This window comes from Brienomyrus brachyistius, chromosome 11, assembly GCF_023856365.1.
Source record: "Brienomyrus brachyistius isolate T26 chromosome 11, BBRACH_0.4, whole genome shotgun sequence".
NCBI classification, from domain to species: Eukaryota; Metazoa; Chordata; class Actinopteri; order Osteoglossiformes; family Mormyridae; genus Brienomyrus; species Brienomyrus brachyistius.
Window position 1 is genome coordinate 21,730,227 of NC_064543.1, and position 14,721 is coordinate 21,744,947.

The 14,721-nt window shown below is 48.1% G+C and overlaps 1 protein-coding gene across 6 annotated transcripts; it reads left to right on the forward strand.

The window, feature by feature from the left end:
* The first annotated feature begins 1,374 nt into the window (after positions 1–1,374).
* Positions 1,375–13,818, forward strand: far1 (fatty acyl CoA reductase 1). 6 transcript variants are annotated; one of them, XM_049030172.1, is made up of 12 exons: positions 1,375–1,610; positions 4,274–4,494; positions 4,602–4,777; positions 6,247–6,426; positions 7,071–7,248; positions 7,486–7,530; positions 7,619–7,746; positions 7,835–7,902; positions 8,939–9,110; positions 11,078–11,207; positions 11,686–11,813; positions 11,947–13,818. In XM_049030172.1, the coding sequence occupies exons 2-12, from the start codon at positions 4,306–4,308 to the stop codon at positions 12,107–12,109; spliced, it is 1,557 nt and encodes a 518-aa protein (XP_048886129.1). In that variant the 5' UTR covers positions 1,375–1,610; positions 4,274–4,305; the 3' UTR covers positions 12,110–13,818. The 6 variants fall into 6 exon arrangements, 5 of the variants coding, with proteins under 5 accessions (XP_048886129.1, XP_048886131.1, XP_048886130.1 ...); XM_049030174.1 differs by lacking the exon at positions 1,375–1,610 and adding an exon at positions 1,732–1,855; XM_049030173.1 differs by lacking the exon at positions 1,375–1,610 and adding an exon at positions 1,838–1,950.
* Positions 13,819–14,721: the final 903 nt, after the last annotated feature.

Genomic DNA, 14,721 nt, shown 5'->3' on the forward strand with positions numbered 1-14,721 from the left:
AGCTTGTCTATTTGCGATGGTAAAAAGGCAATAGTTTGATTTATAGAAAATTGTGAAAATACAAGTGATCACGTACGTTTTTTAAAAATAACTATTCCATCATTCAATAACGATTTTATAATTGTTTCATCGATGTTTGGTTTCCATTTGTTTTCATTTTACCTTGAATTATGTATACATGTTAACACTATCGCAGCCATACTTCATTAAATCAAATGATTGACTAAGTTATGCCACCAAGACGGTTTGTCAGACATTCAACCATTCAGTAATCTCACAGCAGGCAACAATTCAATCACCATCCAGTAAACTGGATTGGCTTCCTGGTAATTATACAATCAAGATATCTGAGAACGCCGAAATGGAATATTGCTATATGTGGAATATCAGTTTCACAAATGCAAAGACATGTTAGTATACATTTATATATGCATGAGTGCACGATTTTGCATACCACTCGTATCAATTTGCATTTTGCACATTCGAAACATGGAAAAAGATTTTTGTAGTAGCGAATATTTAATCAGCATTTATTATGGAACAACTGAATCACTTGTAATTACTAATTGCTTAAAAGATGAGTTGTAACGAAAGATGACATAATCTTCCTGCTGTCTGAGAACTGCAAGCCATTTCATCCAATCACCGATAAATCTTGAGTAGTCCATATTTAGGGATATCACTAAATACATTTGCGTTAGAAATTCAGTTGTGTAAGAAATGCATTTAAGAAACTCAATTTCATCATGCAAGAAACGTAGTTAAATTCTCACTGCAATGTATGGAAGAAAAGTTTTGTTTAAATAATTGCTGTGTGATTTACGTTATAATTACCCCAAAAATGTCCGTTTCATATAGAGCAAACCTATTAAAGGCAGAGTAAAATAATTAAACAAGGGTAAAACGTAGATATAGTCCTTCTCCAAAACAACAGATTTAATGCGTCCAAGAAGAATACATCCTTCTTTCACTACAAAATCTTTAAAAAACTACAAGATGTCTTAAATATTTTCATTTGTGCATTTTTAAAAAGTGTTTTGCATTCACTAACAAACTTACACGTTATATAGCTATCGGCTCCTTTTCCTGCAATTTCCGAGAGATGAAAACGGCAGCTTTTTATTAACGTAATGCGTAAATAAGATGAATAACAGTATATATAGATGCCCTGTTACATCAATATATTTCACATAATAAATACAGCTACACGTTGCAAAATCAAGACAGCAACTAAAGTTGTACAGACGTGTTGAACGCAAAAATGATGAGTGCAACGATAAAACACATCATAAATCACTACAATCGCCTGTAAAAAGAAATGGAGCTGGCTAAACCTTAATGCATAAAACACGAAACACAGAGAGCCACTAGTGCTACTAGAGGCGGGTGTTTGCATCACTTCCTGTTAGGCATCGCCGATCGCCTTCTCCCTGTAGTCAATCAGCGGAGGCAGAACCCATTATTCTGCGAGCTCTGCCGGCGGTCCCTGCGCACGTAGTAACTTACTGTGTGTGTGTCGGTGTGGCCTGCGGAGTTGCGAGCTGCCGAGCGCCAGGGGTCTGCTGCAGAGGGGGGTAACGCCGCTCGTTGGAGGTACTAGGGTGTCACAGGTAAAGATGACTTTTTGGCTGGCGTTGTTTGCAGAGCCGCTCTAGAGATCGACGGAACATGCGGATTTTAAGGGACGGGAAGCTAACGGTCACGCCGGGGTTTCCAAGAAGTGCAGGTAATGCTCGCGGTGTCGCGAGCTCGGAGCGTCGGGGTGAGGGGGTGAGGGCCCCCCCGCCGGCTCCGCCATACGGCTCCCTGTTTCCGTGTCTCCGGGGAGGCGCGTCAGCCTTCGTCTGTTTCTGCGGTACGTTGAGGGGTTAGTAAGTAGACAGGTGCACATTAACCAGTTTTATGTACCTCGGCTGACTCTATTAACCGAACTAATGCTTATTTAACAAGGTAACTAGCACATGTGCCGCGCGCTGGGTAGTTAAAGCAGCCGCTAATTCCCTAAATTGCGATTTTGTATAGTGTTGTACGAATTGCATGGGTACATTTTTTTTAAAGTTACGTTCCTATTTTTTGATGGAGTGCTGTACGTGTGCGGAGCTTCCGCAGACTTCGCGTATGTTTCCCCGTCTGTCGCTTCAAACTAACGGGCTGAGCCTCCGCTTTAGTTGTTGCCTCGCCGAATAACCAACTGGCGTTTATATAGGGTAACGGTGCGCGTGCTGCCGCGTGAATGTCTTGCTGACCACGGGGATCGGAGCGCTCGCGGCTGCAGCCCGCCCGCGCGGCGTAGCTCTGCCCAGAAAAGGAGCTCCGCAGGCTCCAGTAAACGTGAGCTCACTTGGCAACCGCAGTACTGCGAACTCCGGGCTTTTCCTTAACCGATATATCTTGGTATGCAAGCCCTCTGGTCATGCATAAAACTTAGGATAATGCAGTGTGCTCACTTTCTCCTCGCTTTTTGGAAGTATTCGGGGACGAAGGGTGTAAATGCACTTAAGCGAAATAGGGCCAGGATGCATGCGAAACCATTCTTCTGTAGCGGCGCTTCGCTCAGAGGAGCAGTTTCGGGTGCGAAAAGCAGTTTTTGAAAACCCCCTACTTCGAGTCAAATTTGGCCTTTCGTCAGCGAGTAGTTTCCGATGTAGATGAAAGTAGATGAAATTAACCTATTTTAGCAATTTATTGGAAGTACTTAAAGCTTAAATTGTTCACCGTATCAGAAAAGTCGGTGAAATCATTTTCTTAAAGTAGAAATCTTGTAAGTTGTGTGTGTTTGTGTGTGTTAATTTGACACATCAGCTTGCTAAACTGGCGCACAATGAAGTCCCAGTGTGTCGGATTATAAGTAAACTAATGTGAATTCTTGGGGCAGTTTTGTTCAGGTTTGTCGGGGAGCTGTGCTACTTCCTATCCAGCGGTAGTTCCTGTCGTTTAAGCCCCGCCATAGCACAGATGCATGGCGCCCTCGTTTGAGCCTGTGGCCTCTGCAGTTGAGGTCTCGGTGTTGCCACCGAGCTTCCGTTTTCAGAGTCCAGCACTGATTGTCTCTTGGAAAGTAGCTGCTTCCACAGTATGAAAGGAACGTTCCCCTATTCTACATACTTATGATTTATAAGTGCTGATCAGACTTATTATGCATGCAGTCCAGCAGTTTATGAACAGACGTGCTTGTGTATGCAAGCCTGGGTTACCGTGTTGAATGTCTCTATAATAAAGTAAATGTCTAGTTGTGCTGTTGGATTTTGAGCCCTGACGTGGACTGGGCATTGGTGCCCCATAGCTGGGATCTCTGCCATTTTTGAGGTTCCCACGGCTGTTGCCTTGGCAGCTGTATTTTGTGCTACACAACTGCTGCATTGAGCAGGGATGCTGCTGTGATGGTGCCGTGTTACCTGCAAGCGTCTGCATTGAGCGGGAAGGACGCCATCCAGAATCACACGGCATTTTAGCCCAGCCCGCTTCCCAGTGTGACGGATTTGAGCGTGGTCTGTGATGTCAGGTTGTCCAAGTGTGTAAACTGAAAAGGCATAAGATGACGATGGGGATGTTATCGCTGTCGCTCTGCTGGGGTTATCTGTAATTGGCACAGATTGGTTTTGAGCTTGTTAATGATTCACCAGATCAGATAGAACTGCTTTTCTGGTGACAAGTGGCTGTTAGTGACTCATTGCAGTGTTGTCCCTCTTGGCTGTACTCTTTTTGAGGCTCCGTAAGAAACGGCGTGTTCATGCTGCAGCGCCGACTCCTTTTTCGGAGCTGTGCTGTGCGTTTGGACCGTCTCCCAGGAGGCCTTTTCTGTTGGCCCACGCTCGTAGGCCTCCTCTGATAACCGTGTGCGTTTGGACCATCTTCCAGGAGGCCTTTTCTGTTGGCCCACACTTGTAGGCCTCCTCTGATAACTGTGTGCGTTTGGACCGTCTCCCAGGAGGCCTTTTCTGTTGGCCCACGCTCGTAGGCCTCCTCTGATAACCGTGTGCGTTTGGACCGTCTTCCAGGAGGCCTTTTCTGTTGGCCCACACTTGTAGGCCTCCTCTGATAACTGTGTGCGTTTGGACCGTCTTCCAGGAGGCCTTTTCTGTTGGCCCACACTTGTAGGCCTCCTCTGATAACCGTGTGTGTTTGGACCGTCTCCCAGGAGGCCTTTTCTGTTGGCCCACGCTCGTAGGCCTCCTCTGATAACCGTGTGTGTTTGGACCGTCTTCCAGGAGGCCTTTTCTGTTGGCCCACGGTCTTAGCCTCCTCTGATAACCATGTGCGTTCCGTCTTGCAGGGGACCATCTGCAAAGGGCTGCTGTCGTTGTCATGGCCACCATTCCGGAGTACTACGCTGGCAAGACTGTGCTCATCACAGGGGCGACCGGCTTTATGGGCAAAGTCTTGCTGGAGAAGCTGCTGCGCTCCTGCCCTGATGTGAAGGCTGCATATGTGCTGGTTCGGCAGAAGGCGGGCCAGGCCCCCGGGGAACGAATTGCCGACATGGTGAACTGCAAGGTGTGGTTCTTTGCTGGTCCCCACTCCCCCCCCCTAGTGCTGCACCTAAGAGCTGTTATGTCTTTTCTTTGTGACCAGCCTGTGTTCTTATCCCACCCCCCATTTAGCTTTTTGACAGGCTGAAAGAAGAGCAGCCATGTTTTTCCAAGAAAATCGTGGCCGTAAGCGGTGACCTGACACAGCCAGAGCTGAGTTTGAGCAAAGAGGACCAGGAGATGCTGGAGGGCAGCGTCAACATCGTATTCCACTGTGCTGCCACCGTGAGATTCAACGAGCCGCTGAAGTGAGCACGGTCTCTCCTCACTGCCGCTCGGATTAGGGCTCTCGGGAGGCTGCTTTAGAGCGATAAAGGCCAGCCTCTGGGGTCTCGTTTTCCCGCCGCTCTCCTCTCTGGTTGTAACCAATGCTCTGTGCCCTCCTTGTTTTTGTCACACATAGGGATGCGAATCGTTAAGAAATTATTGATGTCGGTGCCGTCATCGATTCTTCTTATCGATCCGGTTCTTTATCGATTCCCTTATCAATTCATAATCACTGTAAAATAAATAAAAATGTATCACTGATTATAATTTTGTGGACTGGTAGTTAGACCTGGTTAGCTACATATTTATTAAAAAGTTGTCCTGTGCAGTTTTCAGCAACTGTTTTATTAGCTGCAGTGTAATATGAATAATGAAAAATATTTTCATTATACTACACTGTGGTAAGAAGCACACAGGCACATTACCGCAAAACCAGGTCATCTTCTTGTCTTTAACACTTGAACATTGTTAAACTTACTTGCGCTCCTAAATTGGACAACACCCTAGTTTAATATTACACATCTGCTTTACAATGTAATGACATACAAAACTAATGAAAGCGGTTCGCTACCAGTGCCTACCGAAAAGCTTTTTGCTCCGCTCCTTGTGAAGAGATGCAAACCTTTCACCACGAACTTTCACGGCCCGGTGACACTCTCTCACCCTCTCCTCATCACATTTCGCTGCCTGGAAAGCTATCGAGAACGGGTTTCGTTTTTTTCCGGGCATGATGAGATTGCTGCCTCAGAGGAGTTATCGCTGCCACCCTGCATGTCATCTTCTAAAATGGATGAAACAAATGTACTACAGAATTCGTTTGTTTCAGAAAACGTGTCTGTAGGTTAAGGCACCGTAGTTAGTTACCCGCGACTATGGAGACCACGGAGCCTGCACTGTGGCCGTCACATGGCATCTTTAAATGTAATGCCGTGCTGACGGCTTAAATGCTTAAGCATATTACTACCGTTACCACCCTTAGAGGTGACAACGGCTTCGCATTGATTGCACGCTGCACAGTGGTCGTCGTCCTTGGTAAAACGCAGCCTTGCCCTGAGAGCGCGGCATGTGATGTCATTTCGCGCGACCTGAAAAGTCCGGATGAATCGTGGTGTGCGATTCCGGATCTTCGCAACCAAATCGGAACCGATTCTCGATTTCCCATCCCTAGTCACACAGGCGGTACTTATGAATGCACTGCCATAAAATCAATTATATTTCATATTCAGGTTAACTACATTGGTTTGTAATACAGGCACATTACTTTGCAGTGTTTGTGAAAACATTTGTGCAGCTTCAGCAGTTTTGGCTTGAGGTGCGGCATTGTGTGTTGTCACTTTTTATTATTACTGTATAATTTCTGATGATGGGCTGCATTTCTCTGGCTCTCATTCGTAACCTGCGGACTGCCGGTACTCACAAACCCAACCCTGACGCAAGATTTCTGTCGCAGGGAAGCGATGCTGCTGAACGTACTGGCCACGCAGAAGATCGTGGCTCTGGCGCAGAGGATGAAGCATCTGGAGGTGTTAATCCACGTGTCCACAGCTTATGCCAACTGTGACCGAACAGTCATTGAGGAGATGGTGTATCCGCCACCTGTCGACTACAAGAAGCTCATAGACTCTCTGGAGTAAGAATCAAGCGCTCGGCTCTTCTGTACAATCGCTTTCTTGCATGAACAGAGTGCCGAATGGCGTGTGAGCTTTGATAAATGCAACAAATGAGAGGAGCCAGGTGAATGCGTACTTTATATGTGGTGTACAGCTCCAGTCCTGGCTTGGTACACATTCTAATCTGCATGAGCATGCTAGGCTCAGTTACCCAGCAGTGTGTAACTTATCTCTGATGTCATGCCTGCAAGGTTTTTGCTGATAACCTCAGGCACGTTGGGTAATGTATCGCCAGTGAGGTTTCGAGTGGCAGGTACGACTGCGTTCAGTGATCACTACACTGTATCTGAGGGTCCATATAAGAATATTTAATCGGGTAAAAACTTGAACGGTTGTCCCGCATGAGTATTAGCTTGAGGCGTCTTTGAAGTTCGTTCTTGAGCACCTGGTGACCTACGGGCTTCCCAACACGACTGCAGTGTCACTGTGGTTGTGCCCGAAAGGGTTTCCACTTTGTGGTTCCTGTTTTATGAACTTTTAATGAGTTCAAGAAGAGGCCACCTTCTGAAAACGGGCTCAGGTTGGTTGACTAGTTCTAGCTGCTATGGACATGCGGCCCGTCTGTAGTGTTGAGTTTAAACTCTGTGTTCGGTTTATCATATAGATGGATGGATGAAAAGCTGGTGAGCCTTATCACGCCAAAGCTCATAGGTGACAGACCCAACACCTACACATACACCAAGGCGCTGGCAGAGTACCTCGTCCAGCAGGAGTCAGGGGGTCTCAACGTGGCCATCATCCGGCCCTCGATCGTGGGGGCCAGCTGGCAGGAGCCGTTCCCCGTGAGTTTCGGCACTGCTGCGAGTCCCACCTCTCCCATTGGCTGCCTGTTTAACAGTCGTCTAACACTCTTGGGTTCCAGGTTGTATCTGACTGGCGTTTGATAAACCTCACGCATGGATGATTTAATGTCTAAAAGCTGTTAGACCTGCTTTGTTAACCCGTTAGGTCGGTGTTGTGTTATCCTGCCAGACCTGTTTTGATGTTCCTCCAAACAGTCTCTCCTTCTTCCCTGATAGGGCTGGATTGATAACTTCAATGGCCCCAGCGGGATTTTCATTGCAGTAAGCATGCCTTTTTACTCCAGTCCCACTTTCGTGGGGGACCAAAGACCCCAGATGGCTCAATACTTTGTCCCCTCTTCCCCCCCAGGCTGGAAAGGGGATCCTACGTACCATGAGAGCCTCCAATGATGCCGTAGCCGACCTTGTCCCGGTTGACGTGGTCATCAATGCCACGCTGGCAGCCGCTTGGTTCTCGGGCTCACAGCGATTCAGCAGGTAGGCTGGGGCTGCGATCCGAGGTCTTTGGGGGCGCAGGTGACACTAAATGACCCGTCTGACCTTGAGGTCCATATCTCTACTGTAGGCCAAAGAATCTGCTGGTGTATAACTGCACAACCGGAGGCATCAACCCCTTCCACTGGGGAGAAGTCGGTAGGAACATCCTGCTCCTTGCTGTGTTTTTGCTCTTTTAAGTGACTGGTTGACTGAATTGGCCTCAGTGTGACTCCAGCGAGTATCTCTGGGCGCTTTGTGATGGCTGTGGACCCTCCCTGCTCCCACTGGCCAAACGCAGTGCTGGTGCTGGCAGCTTTAACCCAATGATAAGATTAAATCACTCAAAGGGCTTCTACACCCACGAGTCCATGTGCTCTGAGTAGAGACCAAAAGCTTTTTTTTAAATCTGTAGAGTGTAGTGTGACTGTCGGCTCACCCCCAGGTTAATATGTGTCAGATCCTGTCTTGCTGGATTGTAAGACCAGTATAACCAAACTGCAGGTGGGGTTCTTCCCAAATGTGCACATCTACTGCGAAGGTTTGGGCTGAAATGCAGGTGTTTGAGGTGGGTTTTGAGTCTGGGGATGAGCCTCAGTTTCTTGATCATCAGTGACCCATTAGTTTGGTCCTTTTGCTAGTGGGGGTGGGGAAATGGTCCAAGCTGCTTCTCAGGATTTAAATGGAGGGTTTCCTCTTGGATATTTGGCCATCTGTATAGTGTCATTTTTAGCAAGCAATTTCAATTAGGATTCCATTACTTGTATTAAATGCAGTATGTCGTCTAATCCGGGTGTGCCAGAGTGAGAAATGGCTTATAAATATGATTTCATACTTCCTGCAAATGCTGGGGGGGGGGGGGGGGGGTTCCTCTCTGGCACTCCAGCATTTAATCAGTGCTATTGAGTGCATACAGTCATGTCGGTTCATTTAATTGCTTAGTGATGAATGTTGGAATCGCATAGAACGGCTGTGCAGTGAATCCCGTGTAGAATACAGTTGCCCGTGATGCTTCTCCAGCTTTCCAGGTGGATCTGCAGTTGCCGCTCGTTATTCCTGCTCCACTGTATAGTATCAGCTTCAGAAACCTGACTGTCGCCGCTGACTTCAGCCTCTGTTAAAGCCAGCGGGTTTGAGCGCCGCGGTGACCCCGAGGGCCCCGCCGGCTTCACTCTGCCACACTTCTCTCCCTTAGAGTACCATGTAATATCCACTTTCAAGAGGAAGCCCCTGGAGCAGGCTTTCAGGAGGCCTCATGTTAATCTCACATCCAATCACCTTATCAATCAGTACTGGATAGCTGTGAGTCACAAGGTCCCGGCCTTCCTATATGATCTCTACCTCCGGATGACGGGAAGAGCGCCCAGGTAAACGCCGCTCTCAGCACCGGCCCGCCCCACCCTGCCCGCGCGCGCGATCTCGCCATAGCTAGGGGTTTGTGTGAAGCTGCCTTCTGGGTAAGGGCGCATAACGGCAGGCCGCTGCGCCTGGTTCTGCGCCCTCGTCCCCAGCGTGTGTGTGTGCGTGTCTGCCTCTGTTAAAGGCTGCTGTGATGTTCTCTCTGCAGAATACTGTATAAACATGACCTTCAAGACCAACCCCTTAGAACAGCCGTTCAGGCGGCCCAATGTAAACCTGCGGTCCAACCCCTTTACCAATCAGTACTGGACCACAGTGAGTCACACGCTGCCCGCGCTGCTCTATGACGGCTACCTCAGGCTGACGGGCCGCCAGCCCCGGTAAGGTCTGGCTGCTTCTCTCTCCCTGCACCACTGGGTGTCGCTGGCGGGGAGGAAGCAAGCTCAGCTGTTTGCTCGACTTCATGGCATCGGACTCGGAGCGGCAGCCACTGGCGCGCTGTTGCTTCCAGGGGGCATAGGGGGCACTTTGGCTCAGTCACACATGTCACATGTGGCCCTTGTGGGCGTAGGACGTGAAGCCACTGGTAGTGTGTCAGTGTGCCCCTCCCCCGCTTGGCATTGGCGTCAAGGCTCTAGTTTTTGTCTTTGGCTTCCCACCTTGTGTGGGCCTCTGATTGGTCAGCCAGTTGCCCTGCCATTTCTCCTTGGTGAGTCGTGCCATTAAGTCTGGGGGTGACATGGGACCCCTGTGCTGCACCGTAATCATCTGCCACCAGCCTGGGTCAGACTATCATCCTTGGGTTGCATTGATGCCAAGTGCCCACCATGTTGCCTTTAGAAACTCCCAGTTCCTCCTCCTCCTGAGGGGCGGGGCTAAATTTGAGAAAAAATTTAAAAATGGCAGCTCTGACTGTCTGCGAGTTTCTCACTGGCTCTGACTCGTAATGGATGAATACGACTGATAAGATTCAAGTTCAAGGTGCAAAATGTTACCTGACGTGGGGTGTTTGGTATCAAGCAATACATTGGTCCTTTCCAGTTTCCAAAATCAGGCATTTTGTGAGGATGTGGTTTTGCAGCTAATGGTCTACACTCATACAGTATAAAGCAGCTGGACACATGTTAGGGAAAATGACTGATTGATTTGTCCAATAGATTGCAGTTTTCATCCTTGTTTCTGATTTGGATGATTCACCTTTTAATTGCTCAGTCACGTGTTGTTTCTTTCTTTGGTGGGGAAACTGAGAGTGACACATATGCACAGTGATTATTTAAAATCGGTCACTAGCTATGAACAAATGCAACTGATATCAGCCCTTATGCTGAACAGGACATTTTGCAGACCGGCTGGCTGCTTCCATGAGCTTTTTGTATGGCGGTTTGTTACAGCAACACAGTGCATATATGCTCGGATTTTTCCTCCTCCCCCCATCCTTTCCTTCTCAGTCCGTCTTCATGCCACATGAGCCCAATAGCTTTGGAGATGACCCCGCCTCCACGTATGCCTCCTGTAAATCCATAGCTTTCCCATATCAGTTCCATTCCCAAACCATTTCCTGCTATAATTTCCTGAATGCTGGATTTTTCAGTGGAATGACCATCAGACTGTACCAAGACATGCCAGATGAGCTTCTGTTTTGGGTTTCCCCTGGCACGGTGACACTCAGTGAGCTTCTTGTCCTCACCCTGTCTAGGAGAGTGTTTCCCCAATCTGGTCCTCGGAGACCTGTAGTCAGTCCACGTTTTTGCTCCGGGAGCTGGGATGGAGCAAAAACATGGACCGACTCTAGGTCTCCATGGACGGGGTTGGGGAAACACTAGTCTGGGGTCTTTTGGTACTGATGTCTTATTCTGGTCTCTGCACTGACTCCATATCCAGTATGTTGGTGCTGTTTGTGCTGGGGAGGGCTGTAGGGTTAGTGAGCCTTCCCCCGCACCCCTGTTGTATGCCTGATGTGTTGCCATGGTGACAGGATGATGAAGACCATCACACGACTCCACAAGGCCATGATGGTATTGGAGTATTTCACCAGCCACTCGTGGACGTGGAACACGGACAACATGACCATGCTCCTGAACCAGATGAGCCCACAGGACCGGAAGGTACGGCTCACCGTCCCATCAGGGCTGCAGGGCTCCTGCTGAGCTGGCGGCTGTGGTTTGATCTGCTGTCCTTCAACATGGATATGTAATACACGGCTTTTGACCGTAACTCCTATAAGTGCGTATAATGGTGCTATGTATGAGGGGTGCAGCACTGGTGCCATGGAAATTCACTACAGCTGACGTGGGTGGTTTGCCCTGGAGCATGTGGTCACGAATGATGCATGTGGAACGTAGTATAACTGGAAGGAGGGGCGTGTGTGAATGAGGACATTGTCCCTGAAATGCTGCTCCATGGATGTCTGGCATATTTGGGGTGAAGTGTGTGGGTAATGATGTGCTTGAATACCCTCTGAGTCCAGAAATGACACTTGTGCTGGAAAATCAGTGTGCAGTTCGATCTGCTTTTGAGGTTAATCCCATCCAACTTTAGCTGTATGCTTGCTCAGTTTTCTCAATCCATAATATCTTCTTCCAGATGTTTAACTTCGATGTCAGACAGCTGCACTGGGCTGAATACATGGAGAGTTACTGCATGGGGACCAAGAAGTATGTCCTGAATGAGGAACTGTCAGGACTGCCGGCGGCCAGGAAGCACCTCAATAAGTAAGAGCTTGACCCGCTACAAATTGATAGTCTCAGCATGTGCCCGAACGTCTGATTCCTTGCTGAGTGCTGGATGTGTCTGTGTTGTTTTGCAAATGCTGTCCCCCATCAGTTTGATCTCCTCCTCTTCCAGGCTGAGGAACATTCGCTATACGTTCAACACCGTCATGTTGGTGCTTGTGTGGCGGGTCTTCATCGCCCGGTCTCAGATGGCACGCAACATCTGGTATTTTGTGGTCAGCCTCTGCTTCAAGTTCTTGTCATATTTCAGAGCATCCAGCACACTGAGGCACTGAGGTTGGGTTTGTTCCCCTGTTCTCCCCCCCCCACCCTGTTGGATACCTATGCATTTGACCCAATGCTCTATGATGCTTGGCCATCGGAATTACAGCACGAAAGTCAACATCCCATCACCTTCCCAACAGCTGATTGACCGATTGGCGAGGAAGTGCCTGCACTTTATCCCCTGGGGAGAGGGGGGGGAGGGGGGGTTTAAACACATACCTGGCAAGGCTCAAGGACTTGATGGCACTTGGCTTCATGCATTTGATTCAGCTACCTTCATTGTGTTGCTGTATGTATATGTATATTAACCCCTTTATGGGTGGGCTGATGGCCTACTCCACACATCAATGTACCCCTGCTTACCTGAAGGGGGCATTTTGTCCCCCAACTTTGAGATATAGGGGTTGCTGACGGCAATAATGACCTTGAGCCTTGCTTAGTTGGAAAGCCCTCTTACAACCCGTGCCTAGATCCCCAGATCCTCGCGGTATGGTTTGCACTTATTGTTACTTTCGACATCTTGCCCAGTTACTTTTGAGGAGCTAGTCTTTAAACCAAAGCCATTTTCTGCCCTCTAGGTTTAGACTAAACCCTGACTAGGTCCTTGTCTTGGTTTTCTTTCCTTCGATCTCCATGCTCGTGATGAGGTAATCGGAGGTTGAATGATACCTAACGCCAGAGTTTGGCCTTGGCGAGCTAACATGCTAGGGGAACATGATCGCTTGGTTTCTCCAGCTTTGCATCCCTTTAACTTTCCCAGCTCTCCCTGATGTAAACGCTGTCAGTGGTGGAGTGAATGCTTGTGTTCACCGTTCTAGCCAATGTTCAATTTCGGGGGTCATGAACTTGGCCCCCATGGGGACTCTTTATGACAGGAATCTCCTCCGCTACGCTCATGGCCAGAGCTGTTTTGGATGCGACAATAAACAATCTGATACGTGCCTGGATTTACAACATCCAACAGAATGTGAAAGTACTTCGGTCTTTTCTATTTTGTGTACATCTATTTAGCTACAATATAACATGCTGGGGGTTAACTTTTATGCTTAAATGTAATTTATTTAGAAAAATGAGAGCTTGAAATAATGAATCAGAGAACCAGCTTCAGCTACTGTATATCCAGATATCTTGGTGCCCCGGGCGTGTTGCACTGAGAAAGCATGCTGTTGGATGGCTTCACAACGGAGCAGCTCATACCTGTGTAAAATGTTGGAAAACAAACAAACATGTCCCTAGGCTGGAGTACCTCAGAGAGGCCCCAGCCTGATTGCCTGGTTCTTCAGGAACCCAGCTAGCAACTATTTTTGAGGAGACCTGAGGCCTCGCTGCATTTAGAAAATGTTTCTGCTGACAAGTGTGTTGACATTGCCCTAGACATACTTGCTCTAATGACACTAACAAGCTGTGATCATTTTGGGGAAATTAACTAGCATTGATTTTTGAAATGGGTTTTCTTTGTCACAAAGGTCTGATTCTGGGACAATCATTACTTTTTCTTTTGATTTGCCTTAATGTTGAGGTACATTTCTTCCAGAATGGCATTGTACACTTCAGGGTGTCCCCTGTTCCACGTACATGTAACGTCCCTGTGAAACTACTGCCATTCTTGTTGCACAGAATAAGGCTCTATCATTTTCAGTTTGGATAACTGCCTCTGTCTCTCTCTTTCATTGGAATAAATTGGTGCCTTTGTAAATCAATAAAAATGAATTATATACAACCACTGTAGACCGAACTTTCCTTGACATGGTGGTCTTGTTTCCTGTCCTGGACTGGTAAGCGTTCACGTCTTAATGGTGTTTGGGGGAAGCTCTCTGGCGTTTAAACTTCACTTCTCGTTCTTGGTACAGCGATTCAGGCGTTTAACATGCAGCCAGGCTGTGTTTCACTTCAGCCCTGGTGAACGTGCTGTTTTCTGGGCAGCCTCACCTGTGCTGGTGGTCGGACTGCATTGCTGGCTGAGGCTAACTTCGTTTTCGGATCTGCACTTACTCTGGCACGCCGGGGCCTGCTGTTGCCAGGCAACCAGCCCCGAGAGCTCTCGCTCAGATATAATTACTGAGTGGTTTTGTTTGATAACGACGACGAAGCTGCTTTGAATACACATCGTCAGCGTGATGTGCTTTAGTGCTGTTTACCCAGTGGCTTGGAGAAACCCCTGTGAGCGCGGGGGCTGCCTTCATTTAAGTCGCCTTTATTCCTCACATTACTTGCCTCACTCGCTTTTCAATCCTCATGAATGAATGAAGAGCACAAACTGACAGGCGCCTGTGATACTGCTGCACTTCTCCCCTTGACGAGTTTGATCTTATTCCCTTAACACGCTGCCCCGTGCTTCACCATCCGCTTCAGCTGGCGTTTGGCAGCACTGTGAAACCCTTTGCAGTGAAGCGGCCCATCTTTCATATAGTAAACTGAATAACCTGTTTGAAAAATTTCAGTCCGGTTTCCACCCTGGCCATAGCCGAAACAGCCCTGGTCAGGGTCACCAATGATCTTCTGATGACAGCAGATACTGGTTCCCCTTCTCTACTCATCCTCCTTGATCTGACAGCTGCTTTTGACACAATAGACCATAACATCCTCCTTTACCGCCTGCAATGCACCATTGGACTCTCAGGAA